Source organism: Pleurodeles waltl, chromosome 1_2, assembly GCF_031143425.1.
Source record: "Pleurodeles waltl isolate 20211129_DDA chromosome 1_2, aPleWal1.hap1.20221129, whole genome shotgun sequence".
NCBI lineage: Eukaryota > Metazoa > Chordata > Amphibia > Caudata > Salamandridae > Pleurodeles > Pleurodeles waltl.
In genome coordinates, this window is record NC_090437.1 from 1337027856 (window position 1) to 1337050029 (window position 22174).

General features: G+C 44.2%; 1 protein-coding gene across 1 annotated transcript in view; it reads right to left on the bottom strand.

Moving 5' to 3' along the window:
• LOC138257190 (probable E3 ubiquitin-protein ligase HERC1) overlaps window positions 1-22174 on the bottom strand; it is an 805868-nt gene that overhangs the window by 233019 nt on the left and 550675 nt on the right. The window contains exons 45-48 of the mRNA XM_069205891.1: window positions 16674-16726; window positions 15756-15926; window positions 14701-14875; window positions 13239-13625 (exon numbers count right to left, since the gene is read on the bottom strand). Coding sequence (XP_069061992.1) covers window positions 13239-13625; window positions 14701-14875; window positions 15756-15926; window positions 16674-16726 — 786 coding nt within the window. The remainder of the gene's footprint in view (window positions 1-13238; window positions 13626-14700; window positions 14876-15755; window positions 15927-16673; window positions 16727-22174) is intronic.

The window sequence follows — 22174 nt, forward strand, 5'->3', positions numbered from 1 at the left end:
AAGGGTACCCACCCTAATGATGTGGGGTGCCTGTACCACACCCCACCTTGGAGAAGAATCTAAAGAGGACTTTGACCACCTATCCCAGCGTTGTATGTGGATTGATTTCATTGATGAGAAATTTTGATAACCTTAAGAAAGGCGTTTAAGATTAGAAATATGGCTAAAAACTCCAAATCCATGAAGCATTTTACCATATCTGCAGAGCTTATTGTTGTGGAAATTCGGATCCCCAGAGTGGAGCCTTATTGTGATGAATATGTCATAGGCGTTTGCAGTTTGCCTTGCCTTTTTGCTGCTCTTAGTCTCTCACAGCCTAAGTTTAATCAGGTTGATAGTTTATCAATAGTTCACAAGATATTCATTGAATATGATAAATTAGAGGGAAATGCTTTGCAAGAGAATTCACAGGTTTCTATTTGCACCTTACATCTCAGACCATGGGGCTGATTTTTCTCATAATAATGTTAAGGAATACTATATAAAGTCCATGTGAGAGCCAGGATGGGAGAAAGTCATTCCAGAAGGAGCATCCATGAGAAGCAGTGTATGTCAAGGCTGCACACTGGTGCTTCCTATGTGAACCCTGACAAAACATAGATGAAACGTGTTCTGGCCTCAGGGCAGGATGTGTACCTGCAAAATAGGAAATATGAGGAGATATGGTTGTGTGCCATTTGCAAAGCCTGTGTTTTCAGGAAGATTTTGGTGCTAATGTAGACATTAGCCAGGATTAGAAAGGAAGGACCCGAGTGAACTGATTCCTTCTCAGATTACATCAAAGATTGTCATCAATCACCTTACCAATTTTCATGTTATTTACATGTATTGCCTCCAAATTATGCTTTTTCATATATCATGTACTGGAATAAGGCATTAATATATTAATATAGTATTTTAAAAATTATAGTGTCCTTGGAAGAAAGGTGTTACTTGGCAGAAAGGTGTTCCAGTACCTGGAAGCATTTAATCATCACCAATGCACATGATCAACAGGTGAGCTGTGGGTCGATGCAGGTCTGTTTCTTCTGCCCAAACTATCTCCTGGAATCTACAGGACACTATTTAGAAGAGGACATGCAAAAACCTATCAGGTGTCTGGTCATAGGACTCCATCAAAGAGAGGGGTTTATGCAATGTCTTGTCTTTTTCTTACTTACAACTGTGGACTAGGTCCAGCTGAAAAACTCTTATGGAACTTGCCTAAAAATGCCTTCCAAATGATTGAGAGCCATAAAATGCATTTGAATTACTATTTATCCGTCATCGACAAACTCGGGCAGCGGGAGAGGCTTGACCGCTTGTAACGTCTGGATGCCCCAGTTGGACTTGAGCTGGAACCAATGCTGAACCCTAGACACTGACAGACGGATGCATAACGAGCTATGTTTTAGTAAAGGTGTGCTGAGGTGACTGTTCCCTTCCTGAAGGACAAGGGTCATTATCAGCCAATCACTTGGTTACGGTATGCGGTAATTATTTTCCTCTGAAACAAGTTATGAAGGACACTATGACCTTGTGAAAATTCTGAGGTTGAGCTGAGGCCAGGGAAGGATTCCCTGCAGGTGGTAAGTATGAGATTTAATCTTCATTGACCTAGGAATACTGTGCAGAATTTATCGCAGTGAAACCAGGTCCACACAGTTATTCTTCAATCCATGAGGATTACTCGTAACTGCAGGCATTCGTTTTAGGAGTGTTGTGACAGGCCCATTACTAAACTGGATCTACTTGCACCGACTTTGGGCCGACTTGCGACATACAAATAAACCAAACTGTTCCATGTTCCATCAGGTATCTGAAATAGTGGACACTGGCCACCAGCTAAGCCCTCCGCTGAGAAAGATATTTCTCCTGATGGCATGAGCTCGACAAGGAACAATATGGGAGTTCCAAATCTAGACTCATTTGTGCCAGAAACAACCCCACCAACAGAACAGAACACTTCTAGCTTTTGAGCCAGCAAAATGCACATGTACTCTTTGCTGATTTCTTGCAAGCACACCGAGCATTGAGCCAGGCTTTGTGGTGCTCTTGTTGGCCTCCCGCTTGGTAAAAGACTGTGTAAGAAGCAGTGGTGCCGTTCCCAGTGGCAAGGATTTTGGCCTCATCAGAGCACCCATATGGGGCACTAGATATCCATGTTGTTTGGCTGTAGTGCTTGTGTTTGAGTCCAAAGACAACACCCCTAATTCTAATGGTAATGCAAGACCCTGACATAGCCATGAGACATTAAATGGTGGCCCAGCCTCATAAGAGTGGACGTTCCAAGGCTTGGCCACCAATGGGCCTATCTCCCATTGATAATCCATTGTACTGTGGAAGAAAGGAAGAGCATTGTGCCTTCAAGGAAGAATCAAATCCTTCCCTGTGTCTCAAGGCAGGCAACAGGCAAGGTCTCTGACGTCAATATTCATGCTAAGTAGCCAGAAGGGGTTCTTAACGCCAAGATAAAAGCCCGCAATCTGCACAGTCAAGCCAATCATACAGCACAGGGGCAATGACACACACACTACGGGCCTGATTGCAACTTTGGCGGAGAGGGTTAATCCGTCCCAAATGTGACGGATATCCCGCCCACCGTATTACAAGTTCCATAGGATAGAATGGACTTGTAATACGGCGGGCGGGATATCCGTCACATTTGGGACGGATTAACCCCCTCCGCCAAAGTTGTAATCAGGCCCTATGTGTTAAGATATGGGTGCATCACACACAATTCTAGGCAGCACACAATTAGGGCTAAGGAGGTCATATTCACCCATAAACCCCCTTACACAATGACCCACCACCCACTCACTCATTCACTCACCTATACACTCAGACTCCTTGAAATATGCACTCACTCACCAACACACTTCCTGACATACCTCTTCCCTTAAATAAAATTCTACTGTGAATGGTGAACTAAATCTATTTCCATCTTTTCATTTTCTTTACATTTGTTAACGAAGTTGGCATTACTGATATTACGGTTGCTCTTCAAGTCCTACTTCAGTATGGCAGGTAATTCACCTTTTCATGATCACTGATTTGCGAATCTTCTACTGGTCAGATTCAAAGCTGAAACCTCCTGGCAAGGTTTCCACAACTCTATTGCATCTGCAGACAAGCTTGTGCACCGGACCAGAATACCTCAACAGACAGCTCTCCTTCTACACCCCAACCCGGCATCTCTGCTCCACCGCACTCGCAACCGTCCCACGCCTCCGCAGAACTACAACCAGCGGTAGATCTTTCTAGCACCTCGCCGCCAAAACGTGGAACACTCCTCCCACCCACCTGCGCCAGACCAAAGACCTCCTTACCTTCAGGGAACCTCTCAAGACCTGGCTGTTCGAGCAGTAGCAGCACCCCCCCCAACTCCCACCCCCTCTGCAGTTCCTTGAGACCCTCACGGGTGACTAGTGCGCTTTACAAATTCCTGATTTATTGACTGATTCATTGATTTTTGTTTTGCCCAGGCAGTGGTGGACAGTGGGGAACTAAAACAGCAAATATGTTGGGGCTGATTTACAAGATGTCTGTGCCCCCGGAACATCACTTCTTTAGACGCTCCAGGGTCGCAGGCCTCTCAATCATGTCTATGAGGCGACGCAAAGCCACCCTGATTGGCTTTTTATGGCCTCATAGATATAGAGTAAAGCAAGGCAGTGCCAAGGAAGTGGTCCATGGGCGTTGCAGTGGGTGTTCCCAAGCAACAACAATGGATTTTGACGCTGCCCAGATTTACAAGAGCCTGTAAACCTGAGGAAGCGCCAAAACCTTACGCCTCCCCAGAGCAGGCGTAACGAGGTGTGCTGCATGCTGCAGCACACATAGAAAAAGGAAAAGGCCTCTAGGGATTTTATTTTTGTGCAGGAAGGAGCCCTTTCCTGCACACAAAAAATTCCTGCAAACAACGCAGACATCCTTTCACCAAATTGTGCACCGGCGCTGGCTGAAAGGACAGGAACGTATTTTGCAGATACAGTGCATTCCTGTCCTTTCAATCTGGTGCAGGGCAGTGCAGCAAGAATACTCGTGGTGCTGCCTTACGCTAAATCTTTGGAAATGAGGCCAGTTTTATTTTTTATTTTCAACTAATTCAATCAATAAATGTTTCTGCATGGTTACACAAATTCATATGGCGCAGCAGGTGAAAACGAATTCCCAGATCATGCCCCATGGTGATGAGGCACTGCTAGCCAATACTGCAGAGTCTGCAGGAGTGAAGCTGTCTGGGCCTTGCTTAGAGCTAGAAGGGTTACAACCAGTCTGGTACAACCGAAAGGGGGGCAGTGAGGGGTTGCCTGGGCAGAACCAGCCAACAGCTAGGTTGCTTTTAACAATGTGAAAGTGGATGAATAACACACTGAGATATTTGCAAAACCAGCTATTCAGGGCCCCATACACCAGTCATGGTGGGGAAGGACCTGACGATGAACCATGACACTTAATGTGGGTGAGGTTTACAGTCCTTTTTAGGAAAATCTCTATGAGGATTTTTTTGTAATATAAAACCCATCACTGAGCACAAGCTGTTAGTAAACTAGCTGAAGCCCACTCAAGATAAACTGCCAGCAGTGTCCAGGTCCAGCTGTATAGGTAGTACTTGGTGACCAGGGTACTGGTGAGAACTGAAACTGTCCTCTGCAAAAAGATTGCAGAGTTTAGGGTAGCCCAAGCAAAGAAGGATTCTGAGGCATTTCACTGAATGTAGCTGAGGGGTCTGACAGAGGCACATCAGAGACTGGCAAGAGGAGCCCGACTGAGGCATACCAGTGTGTGACATAGGCACATCAGAGACTGGGCAAGAGGAGTCTGACAGAGGCACATCAGAGACTGGGCAAGAGGAGTATGACAGAGGCACATCAGAGACTGGGCAAGAGGAGTCTGATAGATGCATATCAGAGACTGAACAAGAGGAGCCTGACTGAGGCACATCAGAGACTAACCAAGAGGAGTCTAACAGAGACTGGAGAAGAGACGTCTGACAGGCATATCAGAGACTGGACAAGAGGAGTCTGACAGGGGCATATAAGAGCATTAACAAAATGAGTCATTAAGGGGAATGTGGAGCTTACTCAGATCACCCATCCCCAAGCATCTCATGACCGTAACCATTATACTACATGGAATCGACATTCTGTGGGGGATAGGTTTCCTATTAGGACCAATGTTGTTTATCTGTTAAATGTCCCAAAATTGGCCATAGATAGTAGTGAAGACGAAGATTCCCTAAAGAATAAGCTTACACATTGGATTAGGACTAAAAGACACTGTCTATCCATAATTCATTCAGATATAAAGAGGGCAGAAAGAATCTCAGGAGGGATGGGGCAACATGATGTTATTGCATTAACATTTAAGGATGGAAGCTTATCCAGAGGCCTGATTGACATGGAACAGAGAACCGCCGCCCCCACGATCAATGCCATGAGGTTCAGTTCGGATCCTTACATTACCAAACCCCTAGTCCCGAGGCCTAAGTATAATGTCATGGAGGGATCGCAAAGGAGAAACTGCGATTCCAATCTTGAAAGAGTAGATTGACTACTCCAGATCGATCAGGCACAAGTGGGACTAATTGGGGACCCAATAGTAGGAGAGCCCCTCATAGGGTCTGATCCTCATGTTACAGGGGCAGGGATTATAGTGGAGTCTTTGCCCCGTAGGAAAGACTCGGCAGCATATTTGAGCCCTACTTCTAATGTTACTACCCCAAACGGGAGGGGTCCTATCACTATGATCTCCTGGAATGTAGCAGGCTTAAAAAATAAGCTTACAGACCCGGAATGGCAGGACTATATTGATCAATACCATGTCTGTCTCTTCCAAGAGACTTGGCTTAAAGACCCGCTGTATAAGCTAGGATACAAAACCTACTTTATTAGTGCAATTTCAGCTGCTAGAGGGAGACCGTCTGGGGGACTGGTTGTTTGGGTGAAAATCTCACTAAATGTTGAGATACGTATGCAAGCCACAGAGTCAGATGACATTTTATGGTTGGTAATGGGGGGAAAAAATAAGATAATATCCCACTTGTTCAATGTATATATAAGACCTAGAAGGACAAACTTGGAGTCGCCTGAAATAACTCTATTAGACGACCTGCTTAAAAAGATCCCAGGAGGAGAGACAATTATGATAGGGGGTGACCTTAATTGTAATTATGAACCCATAACTGGTTTTGAACATTTAGCAGAAGAAGAAGATCGAGCCAGAGCAATCCCTTATTTAACAATAGAAAAAACTGTCCCAGGCACAGTGGCTGCATTACAACTTATGGGCCTTACATTAAAACATGGACTGAGGGCATGTAATGGTAGAGTGGGTGAAGGAGGCCTTAATTTGGATACCTTCCAGAGAGGCAACTCTACCTCGAAAATAGATTATATTTTACATAGTATAAGTACATGGGGAAGATTAATGACTTTTAAAATAGATAAAAGAAGGGAAAGCGACCACTTCCCGTTAATAATTGAACTTAGCGCCCACCTCCTAGATTTGGATTTGGAATATGTAGAACATAATAAGGTGGAGTTACAACCCTTCCTCAGTAACAACAGACAGGATATAAAATGGCCTGCAATAATAGGCAATCTGGAAACTATGATAAATATTTACCATACATATTCTAATCTCCTAGACCCTTATGTTGAAAATGAACTTACTGATATCCCCATCACGGCCATCCACCAATCAATGAGTATTGCACTAAGACCCTTCCTGACCAAACAGCCACGGTACAAGCCCAAAAAGGAGAAGGTGCAGATCACCCCAAGCAGCCCATGGTACACTACCAAATGTAGGGAGAGGAAAAGAGAGCTGATAGAGGCTCTAAAGCAAAAGAACCAATTGGCCATACAGCAGGCAAGGGCCAGTTATAAGAAAACACTGGCAACTGCCCAAAGTAACTGGGAGGATCAAAAATGGCAAGATCTCCTGGAAGCAGCAAAAACCAGTGATGCTAGGATCTTCTGGAAAATAGTTACCCATGGTAGCAAAGAGGGGAAAATTTCTACTGACCATCATATAGATCCCAATACATGGGTTAACTATTTTACACACCTTTATTCTGATCCCCCAAGCCTTGATTTCTATCCCTCAAGCCATAAAACATTAGCCACCCAGGGCATCTTACCCGAGTTACAATTTAGCCTGGAGGAGACGGTGAACGCCATTGAAGCAATCAAGCTGGGGAAAGCCCCCGGTTTGGACAAGATCCCGGGGGACCTGTTTAAACATAGTTTAGAAATTTGGGCACCTTATCTAAATCTTTTAAGTAACGCTATATTAAGGGGAGGTCTTGTGCCCGAGACATGGAAAGGGGCAGAAATAATCCCAGTCTTCAAAAAAGGTTCCAGGGATGAACCAGGGAACTATAGACCTATCAGCCTCATAGATGTCACGCAAAAAGTATATGCAAGACAGCTGCTGAATAGGATTAACAGCTGGATAGATGGAAACACCATACTGACTATATACCAAGCTGGTTTTAGACAGCAGACGAGCACAGTCGATCAGGCCTTTAGGCTATTGACGTTAATGTGGAAATATACTAGACTAACGAAAGGCCATCTCTACATCGCATTTGTGGACCTGCGCGCAGCCTTTGATCTAGTGCCAAGAGACTCCTTATGGGCTGCTCTAGGGAAACAGGGTATGCCAGGGAACCTCTCAAGCCAGCTAGAGAGACTACATGAAAATACATTTGCAAAGGTTCGGTGGGGGCCAAAGGGTGAGTTGACAGACTCAATACCTATTAAGAGGGGGGTGAGACAGGGTTGTGTGCTTGCCCCAACCCTCTTCTCACTATACATTAATGATCTGGTTCAATATCTGAAGCAAAGCAACCATGACTCACCAAGATTGAACGGTGATCCTGTCCCCGCCCTCCTCTTTGCAGATGATACCATCCTATTATCTCAAACTCCCATGGGCTTGCAAACTCTATTAGATAAATTTAGCGAGTACTGCAGCCTGAAGGGATTAGAAATCAATACAAACAAGACCAAATACCTGACTGTTAACCCTCATAAAGCACTTAAGAGAAACATTCGGATTAGAGGGCAGGCATTGGAACGAGTAACAAATTTCAATTATCTAGGGATACTCCTTGATGCTAAATTGTCATGGGCACCGCATGTTAACAAAGCTGCTATTTCCTTAGCGCATAGCTCCATGGCAATTAGCAAAAATTATAAATGTTCAAGGTCTAGTATTGTTTCACCAGTATTTGAGATCTATAGGTGCAAAGCACAGGCTGCTGCCCTATATGGTGCTGAACTCTGGGGATTCACAAACCTAACCCCATTGGTTACCCAGGAAAATAATTTTATGAGGGGGGTACTGGGTCTCCCTCCATCTACTCCACTGATTCCTTTAACCTATGATATTAACATGAAACAAATAGGTAAATTGGCAGCCTTGAGGCCCTTGCTCTACTGGTGTAGACTCTGGTCTACCCCTGAATTAATCCATTATAGGCAAGCGCTAATTGAGATTATAGACTTGGACAAGGCAATTTCCCTCCCGTGGCTCCATTATATAAGACAATGCTTTTACACTCTTGGCCTAAAATTTTACTGGGAAGAACCACATACACTAACAAAACAATCTAAGATTCAACTAAAACAAGTATTTTGGGACTTTACCTTAAACAGCCCTCTCTACAGCAAGGATCTAGGCAGACTTACTTTAAGTTTCCTGGACATTAAACCATTACCGTATGCTGAGGAATGGATAGATACTATCCAACCTAGACGAGCAAAAGTTTTATTCATGAAGCTTCGATATGGGACTCTCCAGGTTAAGGCTTTCACTTCTAAATGGGGCCCCTTCAATGGGAGAAGACAAGAGGTGATTTGTGGGCTGTGTAATATGGAGACTCCTGAAACGACGGACCATGTCCTTTTAAACTGCAATGCCTATGATAAACCAAGGAGGAAATGGCTTCGACCGATTTGCAGGAACGTTGGAATCAGGAACTATAATGAAGCAGCAAGATTCTTGAGATCTAGTACGATACCATATGTTGTTTTTGGTTTAAGCCGGTTTTTACTAGCAATTTCATTTATCAGAGACAAGGCGGGCCTAAGGCTCTAGGATTCAGTTATCTATTCATTTTATTTTAAATAGTCCTCACCTACCAAAGCAAAATAAGTCCCTGATGGCACTGGAGGCCAATGCTAAGGGCTTTATAAAAATGTAATACTGTAATTGATTCTTATTTATAGCTTTTAAGATTAATATTTGCTTTTATCCAGACAGTTGGTTTTAGTAGCTAAATGAATATTAATTGTTGTTGGAATAATGTGTCTTTTGTAATACTTGATTGTTTGCCTCTTTTTGGCCTTTAGCCGAATATAGGCATGTATGGGAAAAAGAAATCGTTGGGCATTAGAGATTCCCACTCAGCTCTTAAAAACTAGCAAAATAAGACCACATGTGATGGTGGTAGGCACATTGCCAAGATTCTTAGAGGCACTTTGGTATGCTAGGGACAAATGTCTTACAAAAGAAGCACGAAATTCTATTTTTACAATCGTCATTATTTGTGCGTACCTATAGTTCAAGAGTCCAAGTGAACTTTCTTGCCAGTACACAGCCATTCCTATTAACAGTCAGATATCAATCCCATTTGTTTTGTGCACACAGATTGTATTTATGGTGATTCTATAATATTCTTGGTGTTCTGTAAAGTGATGTGTACTGTGTATTTCTACAATGTTTTAATCGATCAATTGCTTATTCTTTTCTTTTATCTAATTGTATTGTATGACCTTGGGGGAGTCCTGGATTTTATTTTTTTAATCTTATGATGGGTTTGGTTTTACTGTTTTTATCAAATTGCTTTTGTTTTCTTTTAGAAATGTATGAATTGTGTCGGTATGCTTTTATGGTATTGTCTTACCGAAATAAAGCTTATCAGAGCATGGACAAGAGGAGTTTCACAGAGGCATATCAGAGACTGGCTGAGGTGTTTGAGGGATTTGACAAGGGCAGTCTGTTAGAGGCATATGAGATTTTGACAAGAGAAAAATGTCATAAGGACCTCTTTGACCTGAGCTGGTTCCCCCTATTTTAGCTTCATTTCATGTTTATATTGTATTCATGTTAGCTATGCTGGTTTTAGCACTGGCATTTACATGCATCTCTTGCATGATATTCTTAGGAGTCTGTGGTACGAGTTGCTTGTTTAGTTAGCTTTTGCACAACATGTAATCAGTACTTTCTGTTCAAGGCTACTAACACTGTACATGAAATCCTAATTCTTATGTTGCCTGTTCAGGAGACACCTTCTAACATCTACACACAGCATTGCATCAGATCTGTGCTTCCAACACAGTATGGCTTTATTATATAAATGGCGCATTGACCCGGAAGGGGCAGAGGGAATTCCAGCCATGACCATCCTGGGATGAATGCTGTGCTTGAGATGCAGCTTTGCTGGCGTTAAGCACCCAACTTCCCGAGAGGATTGCTACACTACAGACTGACTCCTGGCTCTGTCTCCAGGTATGGGGTTGAGGCTAATACCTTAGATCAGGCTAGACAGAAGGGTACACCCGCTATGCTCTCAGCATAGTCCTAGGGTTAGGTAGCAACATCTAGAAACTCTAGAACATCAAGAACCACATACACCATGGTTGAATTATTTATTTTCCTTACCATGTTTATAATGCTGATTACTTTGTTTTGTTTCATCTGCCTAATTTTCACAGCCCATTCTCCTAATGCCAGACTGCAAATGTTTCTATAAAGGTATTGAAAAAGTATCTTGCATCACATTGTGTCTTGCCTGGGCATGCAGGAGTAATAACACAAAAAGGTAAGTTCTGTTTCCACGGCTCCCTGAGGAGTCAGAATGTCATGTTTAAGTTGCCATAATCAGCTTCCACCCCAGATGGTTTTAGAGGTTCGGGTGAGGTACTGTAAGCTAGCCAGGAATTTGGCTGACAGTTTCTGATGGTGTGGACAGACTCAGTCTCCCGCAGTCTGAAGTTTTGCCGTCCTAAAAACGCGAGTTTGACAGAGGCATATCAGAAACTGAACAAGATGAGTTTGACAGAAGCGTTTCAGAGGCTGGAGAAGAGAAGTCTGGCAGAGGCATATCAGAGGCTGGATAAGAGGAGTTTGACAGACAATTAACAGAGACTGGACCAGAGGAGCCTGAGAGGGGCACAAGAGGAGTAAGACAGAGGCATGTCAGAGACTGGACAACAGTAGTCTGAGAGAGGCATATCAGAGACTCGACAAAGGCATGTCAGAGACTGGCTGAGGTGTTTGAGAGATTTGATAAGAGAGTCTGACAGAGGCATATGCAAGAGTAGACCAGAGTAGCCTGACAGAGGCATAACAGAGGCTGAACTAGAGGACTTTGACAGGGGCACAGCAGAGCCTGGACATGAGGAGTCTGACAGAGGCATATCAAAGACTGGACAAGAGGAGTCTGACAGAGTCATATCAAAGACTGGACAAGAGGAGTCTGACAGAGTCATGTCAGCGACTGGCTGAGGTGTTTGAGAGATTTAACAAGAGGAGTATGGCAGAGGCATACAAACAAAAAATTGGACAAAAGGAGAATGGCAGAGGCACATCAGAAACTGGACAAGAGGAGTCTGGCAGAGGCACATCAGAGACTGGACAGGAGCAGTCTGACAAAGGCATATCAGAGACTGAACAAGAGCAGTATGACAGAGATGTCTGAGAGTCTAGACAAGAGGAATCTGACAGAGGAATTTGAAAGATTAGACAAGAGGAGTCCAACACAGGCATTTCAGAGGTTCGACAAGGGGAGTGTGACAGAGGCATTTGAGAAATTGACAGGAGGAGTCTGGCAGAGATCGATCAATAAATCAATCAATCCATCAATCAGTATTTGTAGAGCGCGGCTACTCACCCTTGAGGGTCTCAAGGCGCTTGGGGGGAGGGGAAGTGCCTCATCCGAAGAGCCACATCTTGAGGTTCTTCCTGAAGATGGTTAGCGATGGGCTTTGTCTGAGGCGCAGGGGGAGATTGCTCCAGCTCTTCGCTGCAGCTTAGGTGAAGGATCGTCCTCCATTGGTGGTTTTGCAGATGCGAGGGACGGTGGCCAGGTCCATCTGGGTGGGATCTTGGGGGGGTGTTGAAGGACACGCGGTGGTTCAGGTAGGCTGGTCCTGCGTTGTGTATGGCCTTGTATGTGTGGGGGAGAAGCTTGAAGGTGATTTGCTTCTCAACCGGTAGCCAGTGGAGGGTCCTTTGATGGTGGTAGATGTGTTCTCGGCGAAGGAGGTACAGAATGAGTCTGGCGGCAGCGTTCTGGATGAGTTGTAGTTTTTTGATGTTCTTGGTTGAGGTGCGGCCTAGAGGGCGTTGCCGTTGTCAAGCTTGCTAGTGTCAAAGGCGTGGGTGACTGTCCTGAAACAGTCTGCTGGGATCCATCTGAAGATCTTCCAAAGTTTGCTGAGTGTGTGCCAGCAGGATGAGGCAACAGAGTTTGCCTGTCGAGTCATGGATAGGGAGAAGTCAAGGATGATTCCTAAGTTGCAGGCATGCTCAGACAATGCAGGGGGGGTGCTGAGGGATGTAGGCCACCAGGACTCGTCCCAAGCTGAGGTGGCATTTCCGAAGATGATGAGCCCAGTCTTGTCGGAGTTGAGCTTGAGGCAGCTTTCTCTCATCCAGGTGGTGACGGCTTCCATTCCTGAGTGAAAGTTCCTTTTGGCTGTGTCCGGGTCTTCGGTGAGGAAGATGATGAGTTGAGTGTCATTGGCATATGACACGATGTTCAGCGAGAGGGGCCATGTATACTTTGAACAGTGTGAGACTCAGTGAGGATCTATGGGGGACTCCGCAGTTGACTCCTGTGGGTCTGCACGTGTAGAGAGGGAGTCTGACCCCCGGTGTCCTTCCAGAGAGGAAGGAGTGATTCCATTCCAGGGCTCTTACTCGGAGTGCTGTGGGAGACCATGTTCCATGCTGCTGAGAGGTCGAGGAGTATGAGTGCTGCTGTGTGGCCGCGGTCTAGGAGCAATCTGATTTCGTCTGTGGCTGCCAGGAGGGCAGTCTCCGTGCTGTGGTTGCTGCAGAAACTGGACTGGGAGCTGTCCAGGGAGTTGTTGGCCTCAATGAAAGTCTGTAGTTGTGTGTTGATTGCTTTCTCCAGTATTTTGGTGTGGTAGGGTGCAGCAAGATGGGCCAGAAATTCTTTAGTTCAGATGGGTCGGCCGACGGTTACTTTAGAAGAGTGCACATTTTTGCGTGTTTACAGTCCTCGGGGAAGGTGCCAGTCTGGGGTGGAGATGGTCTCGATGGTGATCCGGTTGCTTGAGGTGAAGTTGGGGTCCAGTGTGTGTCCTGCGATGTGTGTGGGTTCGAAGACCAGCTGTCTGAGGCCGAGGGTGGCGCGGTTGTCAAGTAGAGTGCTGCTGTTTGGGTCGGTGCGGTCCTCGAGGTAGAAATTCAGGTCACCAAGGAGGAGGTAGTCGACTGACGCCAGGGCCTTGGGGGTAGTGATGTCTACAACGTCGTCTGTGAAAGCTGGGTGGGGGCCTGGTGGCCTGTACACCAGGGTTCCAACGATGGAGGAGTTGTGGTTGGAGTAGACCAAGAAGTGAAGGTGTTCCATGGTTGTGCAATGTTCTTCTGGGACGGCCCTGACACATAGTGAGGACTTGTGTACGAGACATTTGAGAGATTGGACAAGAGGAGTCTGGTAACGGTGTTTCACCGATTGGAGAAGAGGAGTCTGTCAGAGGCACTTGAGAGAGTGGACAAAAGCAGTCTAACTGTGGCACTTGAGAGAAAGTGGAAGAGGAGTCTGGTGGTGGTGTTCCATCGAATGAAAAGGGCAGTCGACTTGGAAGGTGAGTGGTGATTCCATTAAAATCACACAACCTGGAGAGGGGGAGGTAAAGCACCACTGTACATCCTCCGTAGACTAAATACTTAACCACAAAGGGGTACCTTAGCATACAAGACACCAAGACTTCATTTCCTACTTAGAGGTATGAGTCTCAGCCCTATTGGGACAGCATACTAATCCTGTTGGGTCACATGACAAAGCCTTTCCTCTTGGAAGAGGTAGCCTCACACACTATTTGTGTTGTGCTTAATCCTCGGCAACCTCTCCCCACCGTAGTGTGACTATGCCACCAGGGAGGACTGGACCTCCTGGTGGTTGAAAAGGAAGGAGGGGTTTTTTATATAAAGCTTGACTGGACAAAGAACGGGATACAGAAAGACTAAAAATACCTTTGGGGTACCCATGCCTGTCACCATTAATATTGAGCCTTACTGAGATGGTCAGTGAGAGTAATGACTCAAACCATCTCCCTAGGCCAACATATTTCTGCCCCTATGGTTAGCCTAACGGGTCTTGAGCATTTGTCAGGGCCAAGGATCCCTAATGGATTGGCCAATTTGCCAACAGCAAACTAACTTGGTGAAATCAAGCACGAGGTGAATCCTACTAGGATCTATGTATGTTGCACCCTTATGGTTAGGGGATACCAGCTCCCTGGTCTGGGAGGGGATGATGTCCTCTGTAGTCACACATTTGTCAAGAGGCCATCGTGAAGTACCACCTAGGCTGACCGCACCATCTCCCAGCCGCTGGTATGAGGAGTGATTCCATGTCATACACTTGAGAAGTAAGGGTAAACCAATTCAAATACAAATTGATGACAGATCATTCAGGAGCCAAATGACTGGTAAGATGAATGTCTGCACCTGACAAAGAGCAAGCAAAGGGCCTTCATGACTATGCGATGTGCCAGCAGGATGTGTGTGGTAGTGGTAATGTGCCTGAGGGCAAGCATTCGGTCCTTGGCGTCACGGAGATAGGTGGTCTGCTCCGCTAATGTTCCTCGCCCGCAGGAAACAGTGTGTTCTGTCATTTCCGTCCCTAAAACCAGAGAACATTGCATTCAGAAAATCATGAAACTTGTTATTCTAGCGCAAGTTCACAAAGTAATATAGTTAGGATTCAAGTGGCTGCATGGCTCACCTTGCTATGCTGATGTACATAGCGAAGGAATGTACACTGACTCTGATAAATGACAAATCATTTATAAACAGGAATACAATATGTAAAAACGTACGGTGGTATGTACACAGTTCTTATCAATGCAGGGGGATGCTACAGAGAACCTGAATCCATACATCCAGATGTACGGATGTTTACCAGTAGGTAGTTATGGTTAGGACCTAGTTTGCATGAGAAAAGTGCTTTTTGGCTTTGCTAATAACTTTGGCTCCATTTGTCAAATCTTCACAAAATATTCAAAACATCTTGCCACTCACTTCAGCTGCTGCCTGAAACGTTTTGTGGTGATTCGTCAAGCGAACGGCGAGAAAAAGGGGGGTCTCAAAACACGTTAACCCCATGCAATTTCTATAGGGATTTTAGACACGACTACAGATCAAACTGCCGAATGGGATTACACCAAACTTGGTCCAGAAAGAGTGCTTCTTGGAATTTGGTGCAAATCTGTTCAGTAGTTTTGGAGTTGTTAAAAGAAAAAAGATGTATGTATATCTAGGGACGCCGATCCATTGTGGATCCACCAGCAAAACAGAGAGGCCAGCTGGATGTCACGGAGATTACAAGTGTAGCACAGCTCCAGTCAGTAGATATAACTGGTGACACGTGATCTGAATTTAAACTCCAGTTTCACTGGAAAAAGGTCACTTAGGAAAGCAGCATTTCAGATCTCATTTATGCCCATTAATAATGGAACTGCAGGAACTTGTCACAAAACGATTGGCCTGACCTAAGACATTACCTGCATTATTATTGGACAGCCTGGAGGCTCCCAGAGGATCTGGGCCTGGAAAATGGATGGAATCTGGGACCAGCTTCTGATCACTCAAGCCCAGTGGCCCACAGAGGACACTGAAATCCTCCTGCCCGGTCAGTATTTCTGTGCCATCCATTCCTGAAAATGGCCACACTTCTGTGAAAGACAATAAAACCCACAGTTATCCAAGAAACAAATGGTGAGCAGGCAGACAAAAGGCAGTAATCTAAGATACCAAATGGCAGATTAGGAATATCCCACTAAATATGCGGCATAACAAAGATATAGTAATAGTTACATGCCTCTGGATCTCAATGTATTACTACCCCCAGCTACAGTAATGAAGAGTCCCAATGGGATTAAGTGAGGCCTTAGCTCCAGGGACCAGGACAGGTCTAGCTCTAGAGACCAGGAGAGTCCAAGCCACTATGGCACAAGGGGTAGCTTTGCTGCAATGAGGCCAGCTGTGGCCTATCTCCACTGAGGGTTGGTGGGACCTAGTCACTCTAGAAGAAGGCATGATTTGCTCCACTGAGACCAGGTGCAGCTTAACTCCGCTGAAACCAGAAGCCAAAAAGCTCCATACACACCTGATGCTTCCTCATCCCACGTGATGAGGCCTAGCTTTACTGAGACAATCAGAAGGTTAGCTTCATTGGGATGGAGGGCGATGTAGCTCCACAGAGACCACTTGGACCGGGTGCGGGTAGTACATGCATTTGATAGTATTCAAGAATACATGAGGGAAGTCAGAACCACAATCACATTTTTCCTGCATTCATTCTCTGTATTGTTGCTGAACTTCTGACCATATAGTTTCATATTTAGATATATTTATTTTTACATATTTACTTTTACTGCTTGCAGCAGGTCAAGTCTTCACACACAGACAAACATTCTTACCTTCTCCTATAGAGCTCTGAGCACTGATGAGGTCAGAAGCCTGCTCTTCAGACCTGATAAGACAAAATTCAAAATTAGTGGTTTCACTTGGACATTGCATCACAGGTCTGGTGGTCTGGGGAATTGGGGGTGAGCGTTGGGTTGCTTACCAGAATTAAGCAAAAAAGAGTTGTCCCATATACTTCACACAAAAAAGGCTGTAGGGTTCTGTAAGCACCAATAACAGGTACAGCCAAATGTCCAACTCAGGTTCAACCCCAATGCAATTAGTCTATTCTATCATAAACTAGAAAGAGAGAATGAGAATACTAACCCACTCAAAAAGCTGAGAGTTGGATTTCTGGCTCACATTATCATTATGTCAGTCACCTCTAGAAGCTATACATGAGCTTTAACCTGGCCATGTAAAGCTGTCCGATTGGTACTGCTGCATATTTTGGATTTCATTCAGCCATTGCTTTGCCAGCCGGATAAGATAAAAACAAATAACTAACAGTAAGGTCTAAATAGATTGTGAAGGTTTGGTGAGAGGACTGAATATCACTTGATGCATTTGTGTGCCAAAGTGCCAATTGTAAGATTAAAGAATTCAGATATTCTAAGTAGAATTGCAGGCTTTGGGATGCGAAATAGGAATGCAGTGTTCATCAACCGTGTTTAGCTTTTTTGCTATAATAACACTTCATCTGATGTTTCATTGAGGCATTGCTAGAAATAAATCATATTTTCCAAGAAAGCTTTTGAGTCAGGGAATGAGTTTCCTATATTTCTTTCCATTATTGTCTAGTATCTGCAGAAAAATGATACAGATGCTCGGATCGCACTGAGAGTGGATGAAAGAGGCTGGTCCTCATTTCTGTCCCTGACCTAACTACACCCTTGTTGAAAGAGATGAGCGAGAATACAGACCATCAGTCCTCAAGGCCAGACCTGAAGAGGTAGTAGCAAAAAAGGACCATTTAATTTGCCATTTCAAATTTGTCTATCAGGATGTCACAGAATATAAGTTTACAGAAGGCATACTAGAAACATTATGGGCCTGATTCTAACTTTGGAGGACGGTGTTAAACCGTCCCAAAAGTGGCGGATATACCACCTACCGTATTACGAGTCCATTATATCCTATGGAACTCGTAATACGGTAGGTGGTATATCCGCCACTTTTGGGACGGTTTAACACCGTCATCCAAAGTTAGAGTCAGGCCCTATGTATATGACTGTTGGCAAAAGTTTTACGTCTTGAACCACAGGATGCGTTAAGCTGCTATGCAACTAAGTTCTGGCCAGGAGTGGTCTGGTGAACAGATCAAACGATTTTAAAAAGAATTCACATGGCACAAAATTAACATATCCTCACTGCATATGGTAGTTTGGGGTCATATTTATGAGCCAGTTTGCGTCACTCTTGTGCTAGAGCGACGCAAACCTTAAGTGTGATGTATGAAGCCATGCAAGGGGCTAGCACAGGTGTATTAATAAAAATTATATTAATGAGTGTTCATGTATTCGGAATAAGGGGTTTGTGTAGAAAATATAATAACGTAGAAAAATAATGCACGCATTCGAAAATGTGATTACGATGAGTGGCCGCCAATATTCACAAAGTGTACTTACTACTGGATTAATATTGTGAAATGTTGAATATATGTTTGACTAATGTGGTAATATGCTCCAGCTTTATTAATTGTAGGCCTTAACTTAGCGAATGTCTTGGCCTACTTGCCAGGCCTCATGTCAAAGCTGTATTTCTTAACGTTTATGGCTGTCCTAGAGAGTTAAGCTGTGATTTTTAATTTTGCATTTTTTAAATGTACTCATAGCGGAGAATCCTTTCCCATGAGAAGTGACTGCTAGAAGATTCTGTTCTTGCTAATGTAACATTTTGTGTGTGATGTGTGTGAGACTGACTTTCTCAGGAGGAGAACAATGGAGATACTGACTGGAGTGGAAGCTGCAACAATATTGTTACCTGACAAACCGGATGATGAGGACATTACAGGACAACCAATCAACGACATGTGAACGGAGTAATGGTAGAATTAATAGATTTCGAATTTTAGTTTTATGGGACAAAGTGTGAACATGTGACTAACTGACCGATGGAGATTTGGGAAGTAGTTTTCCTAGTTTCGATTTAACAACACTGGACTGAGAGAAGACACCATCATTGCCCATTTTCTTGCTGGCCGAAAAGTCAAAATGTTCTTGTGTGACCTGACAAGCGATGTGCTTAACTTTAATGCTTAAAGACTTTGCGTTTTCTGAACTTTAATGCTGAATCCTGATGCCTTGCTGACGAACAGATGTCCTGAGGACGAAGACTGACTCTGCTTGCTGATCCACACTGAGGATAAGTATAATGAATTAGACTGTTGATTATTATGTCTATTTGTTTTTTCTTTCTATGTACCAACTGCACTGTTTTGATAGAGCCATAGATGTTTTTCCAAATTGATGTTGGTAAATTGTTTTGCATGAAGCCCAACATGTTGATGCTAATTTGGTGTTAGTTAAGGATCCTCACTAATGGAATTATGTTGATAGGGAAAATGGTTGATGAATTTCTCTGCTGAATTCGAATGACGCAGTTGATGTTGTTATTAATTTGCACTGTAACCTTAGAATGTGTTGTAGTTCAAGCTTTGATTAGATTACGTTTCTTCCGCTGCTTTGGACAGCCAGTATTGTTTCTGTATGTGTTTCATTTGAAATTGAGATTAATCTACATGACTTTAGCTTTGTTAATATAGGGAAAATAAATGTTCTAACTTTTACTAAAAGATGTGGTTATTTATGACGGAAAGGCCATGGTGAGTAACAAATACTGACTCTATTTGATTGTTGATGATTATTGTTATTATGTATTGATTATTGATTATTGATTTGCATGTACTGAAGCTATGGTAAGAACATCTTAATTGCGAGTCAAAAGGTTCATCGACCTATTTGCATCCCCTTTGTAAGTTTACTTATTAAGGTCAGATGCGCTAACAGAGGCCACCTTGCGTGACGCTTTGTGGCTTCATAAATCTTGAATAATGTAACAGAGCGCAAACCAATGTTCCCAGACAACATCCATGGATTTTGATCCATTCCCAGATTCACAAGAACTTGTAAACTTGGGAATGCGCAAAAAACATACGCCTCCCCAGGAGAGGCGAATCGAGGAGAAAAATCTTTATTTCTCCTTCTTTTTTCTCTTTCTGTGTGTGCTGCCTTCTGCAGCACACGTAGAAAGAGGAAAACGCCTTTCAGGATTGTTTTGTGCAGGAAGGGGCCCCTTCCTGCATAAAAACAATCCTGCATGCAACGCAGGCACCCATGGTGCAAGGATGGTTGTGTTGGCGGTAGGCTGCCAAAAGGGCGTCAGTGAAGGGGGAAAGGACAGGAATTCTCAGAATTTGCTAAATACTGCACATTCCTGCCCTTTATCAGTGATGCAGAGGCAGTACAGCAACATGATTTGCAGCACTTCCCTGCGCCGCAAAGCCCATAAATATAGCCTGTGTCCTTAACCCAAGTTCTGCACAGGAATCCTTAATTCATTTCTACACAACAATTTTCCACAGAAACTTCTATTAAACCATACAATGTACGGGCTGTTCTGGGAAGGCACCAATGTCATAATTTACTACTTCCTGGTTTGCAGATCAGATCTGAGAGCTTCAGACTGGTGACAGACATCCTCCATGGCTTCTTAGAGTGCTTCTGCCAAGTGATGTCAATAAAGACAGCTATGAAGAAGGGCATCAGTAGATGTATGGTGCCAGTCATGGGATCTAGCCCATGTGAAAGTCTTAAGGATATACCTGATCAGCAAACCTGCCTATGTGGCTGCCATGCCTGGTGGCTCTCGGCACACCCGCAGTCATGGTACCATTAGGAGGGAGATGAACAGGTGCGATCATGAGAAACAAGGCAACAGTTCTTCTCCATTTATGCAACCTTCATCTTCACCTGGAAAAGCATCCCTGTAACCATCAGGACTGGCCTATTCTGCTTATTTAGAAAAAAAGCTGGAGACACTTCTTTGAAGAACCTAGTATTACTACAAAGTAAGCGCCCACTTTCACTCTCAGACCCCAGACACCTCTCACTCATTAACTACAGATTTGCTTTTGACCCTGTCCAACTCTCCACTGCCTTTCAGCTAGAATCACTTTATACAAATAAAATATGTACACATACACATATGTGTGGGAAAGATTTCAACAATGACTATTCTATGCATATCTTAATACCGGGAAGCAGTGTAAGAAGACAGTAGCCAGCAGTAATGAATGGGCAAGTCAATCAAAGATGGACGGAGTATTGGATGCAGGTGGGGTCTGAAGAGAAAGTCAAAGAGTGGCAGTCATACGGATTCACTGGCCTTCACCAGGCTAAGAGTCTGAAAGTAGTAGAAAGAGGTAGAGCTGTCTAGGACTGTTTCTGTACATGCAAGGAACAGATGTGGTGAAAAAGGGATAAATACATGAAAAAGGAGAAGGAAAAAATGCGGGATTAGGGGAGCAGAGTTTATTACCTGCAACAGTCTGTGAGTTTCTTGTTTCTTTTTGAAGCCAGGTACTTCTCTTGGCAGCTGGTGCACAAGAGGTAGAGTGGCCCTCCAGCTCCACAGCGCCCTCTGCCCCAGGAGGTTAGGTGGCTGCCATTAGCCCGATATACACGCCCGTGGCTGATCTCAGCTCCACATCCAGGATGATCTGTCCCCATGTGGGAGAGGAAGCGTTGCGTGCGAACGTCACAAAGCTCACAAGCCACTGACCCCTCAGTTTCTAATTCACTTCCGGTACCCTGGGTCTGGTAAGTTTAATGGAAGGAGAAAACAAAGAGTTAGACAATAGGGATTTGCACTGCATACTACAGTCATATGCACACAGTGTACAATGCAATACAAGAATCAGGGCTGGATTTACACTCTGAGCACTTGCAACACTTTTTGGTCGGTGTCCCACATTTGCCGAACTCTAAATCAGACCCACAGTCATACACTTGACTGAAGTCACTAGATGGATATGATGTTAGGATCACCGTAAGCCAGTTCTGGGATTGATTTTCAAAGTAATTTTTTTCAGGTTTCTTGATCAATTGGTTTAGTTGACATTAACAAGGAAAACATTTCAGAACATAAATTGTTACTAAAGGAAAGTCCGGGCTAATGTATCCCATTTGCCATAGAGGTATCTGGTAACCTTACAGTTTAAAAGAATAAACCTAATCCTGGGGCACATTCATAGTATGGGGGTTGGCCATGAATGAGGTGGGGAGGCATCATATCTAGGGATTCCATTCTTCCTGGCAGTTTTGTTTCCGAAGAAGCACCTACCATACGCGGACAAAAAAGAAGTAATGATCTGCCTACCATGCAATGGTGGCGTCTGTGGAACTCTTGGTGCTGTTTCATTTTACAAAGAGAGACCTCCAAAGTGGGGGCATGACACTGGAAGGATTGCAAGATCCGCTGGAGGCTCCCTCAAAAATGAATAAATACCTACACC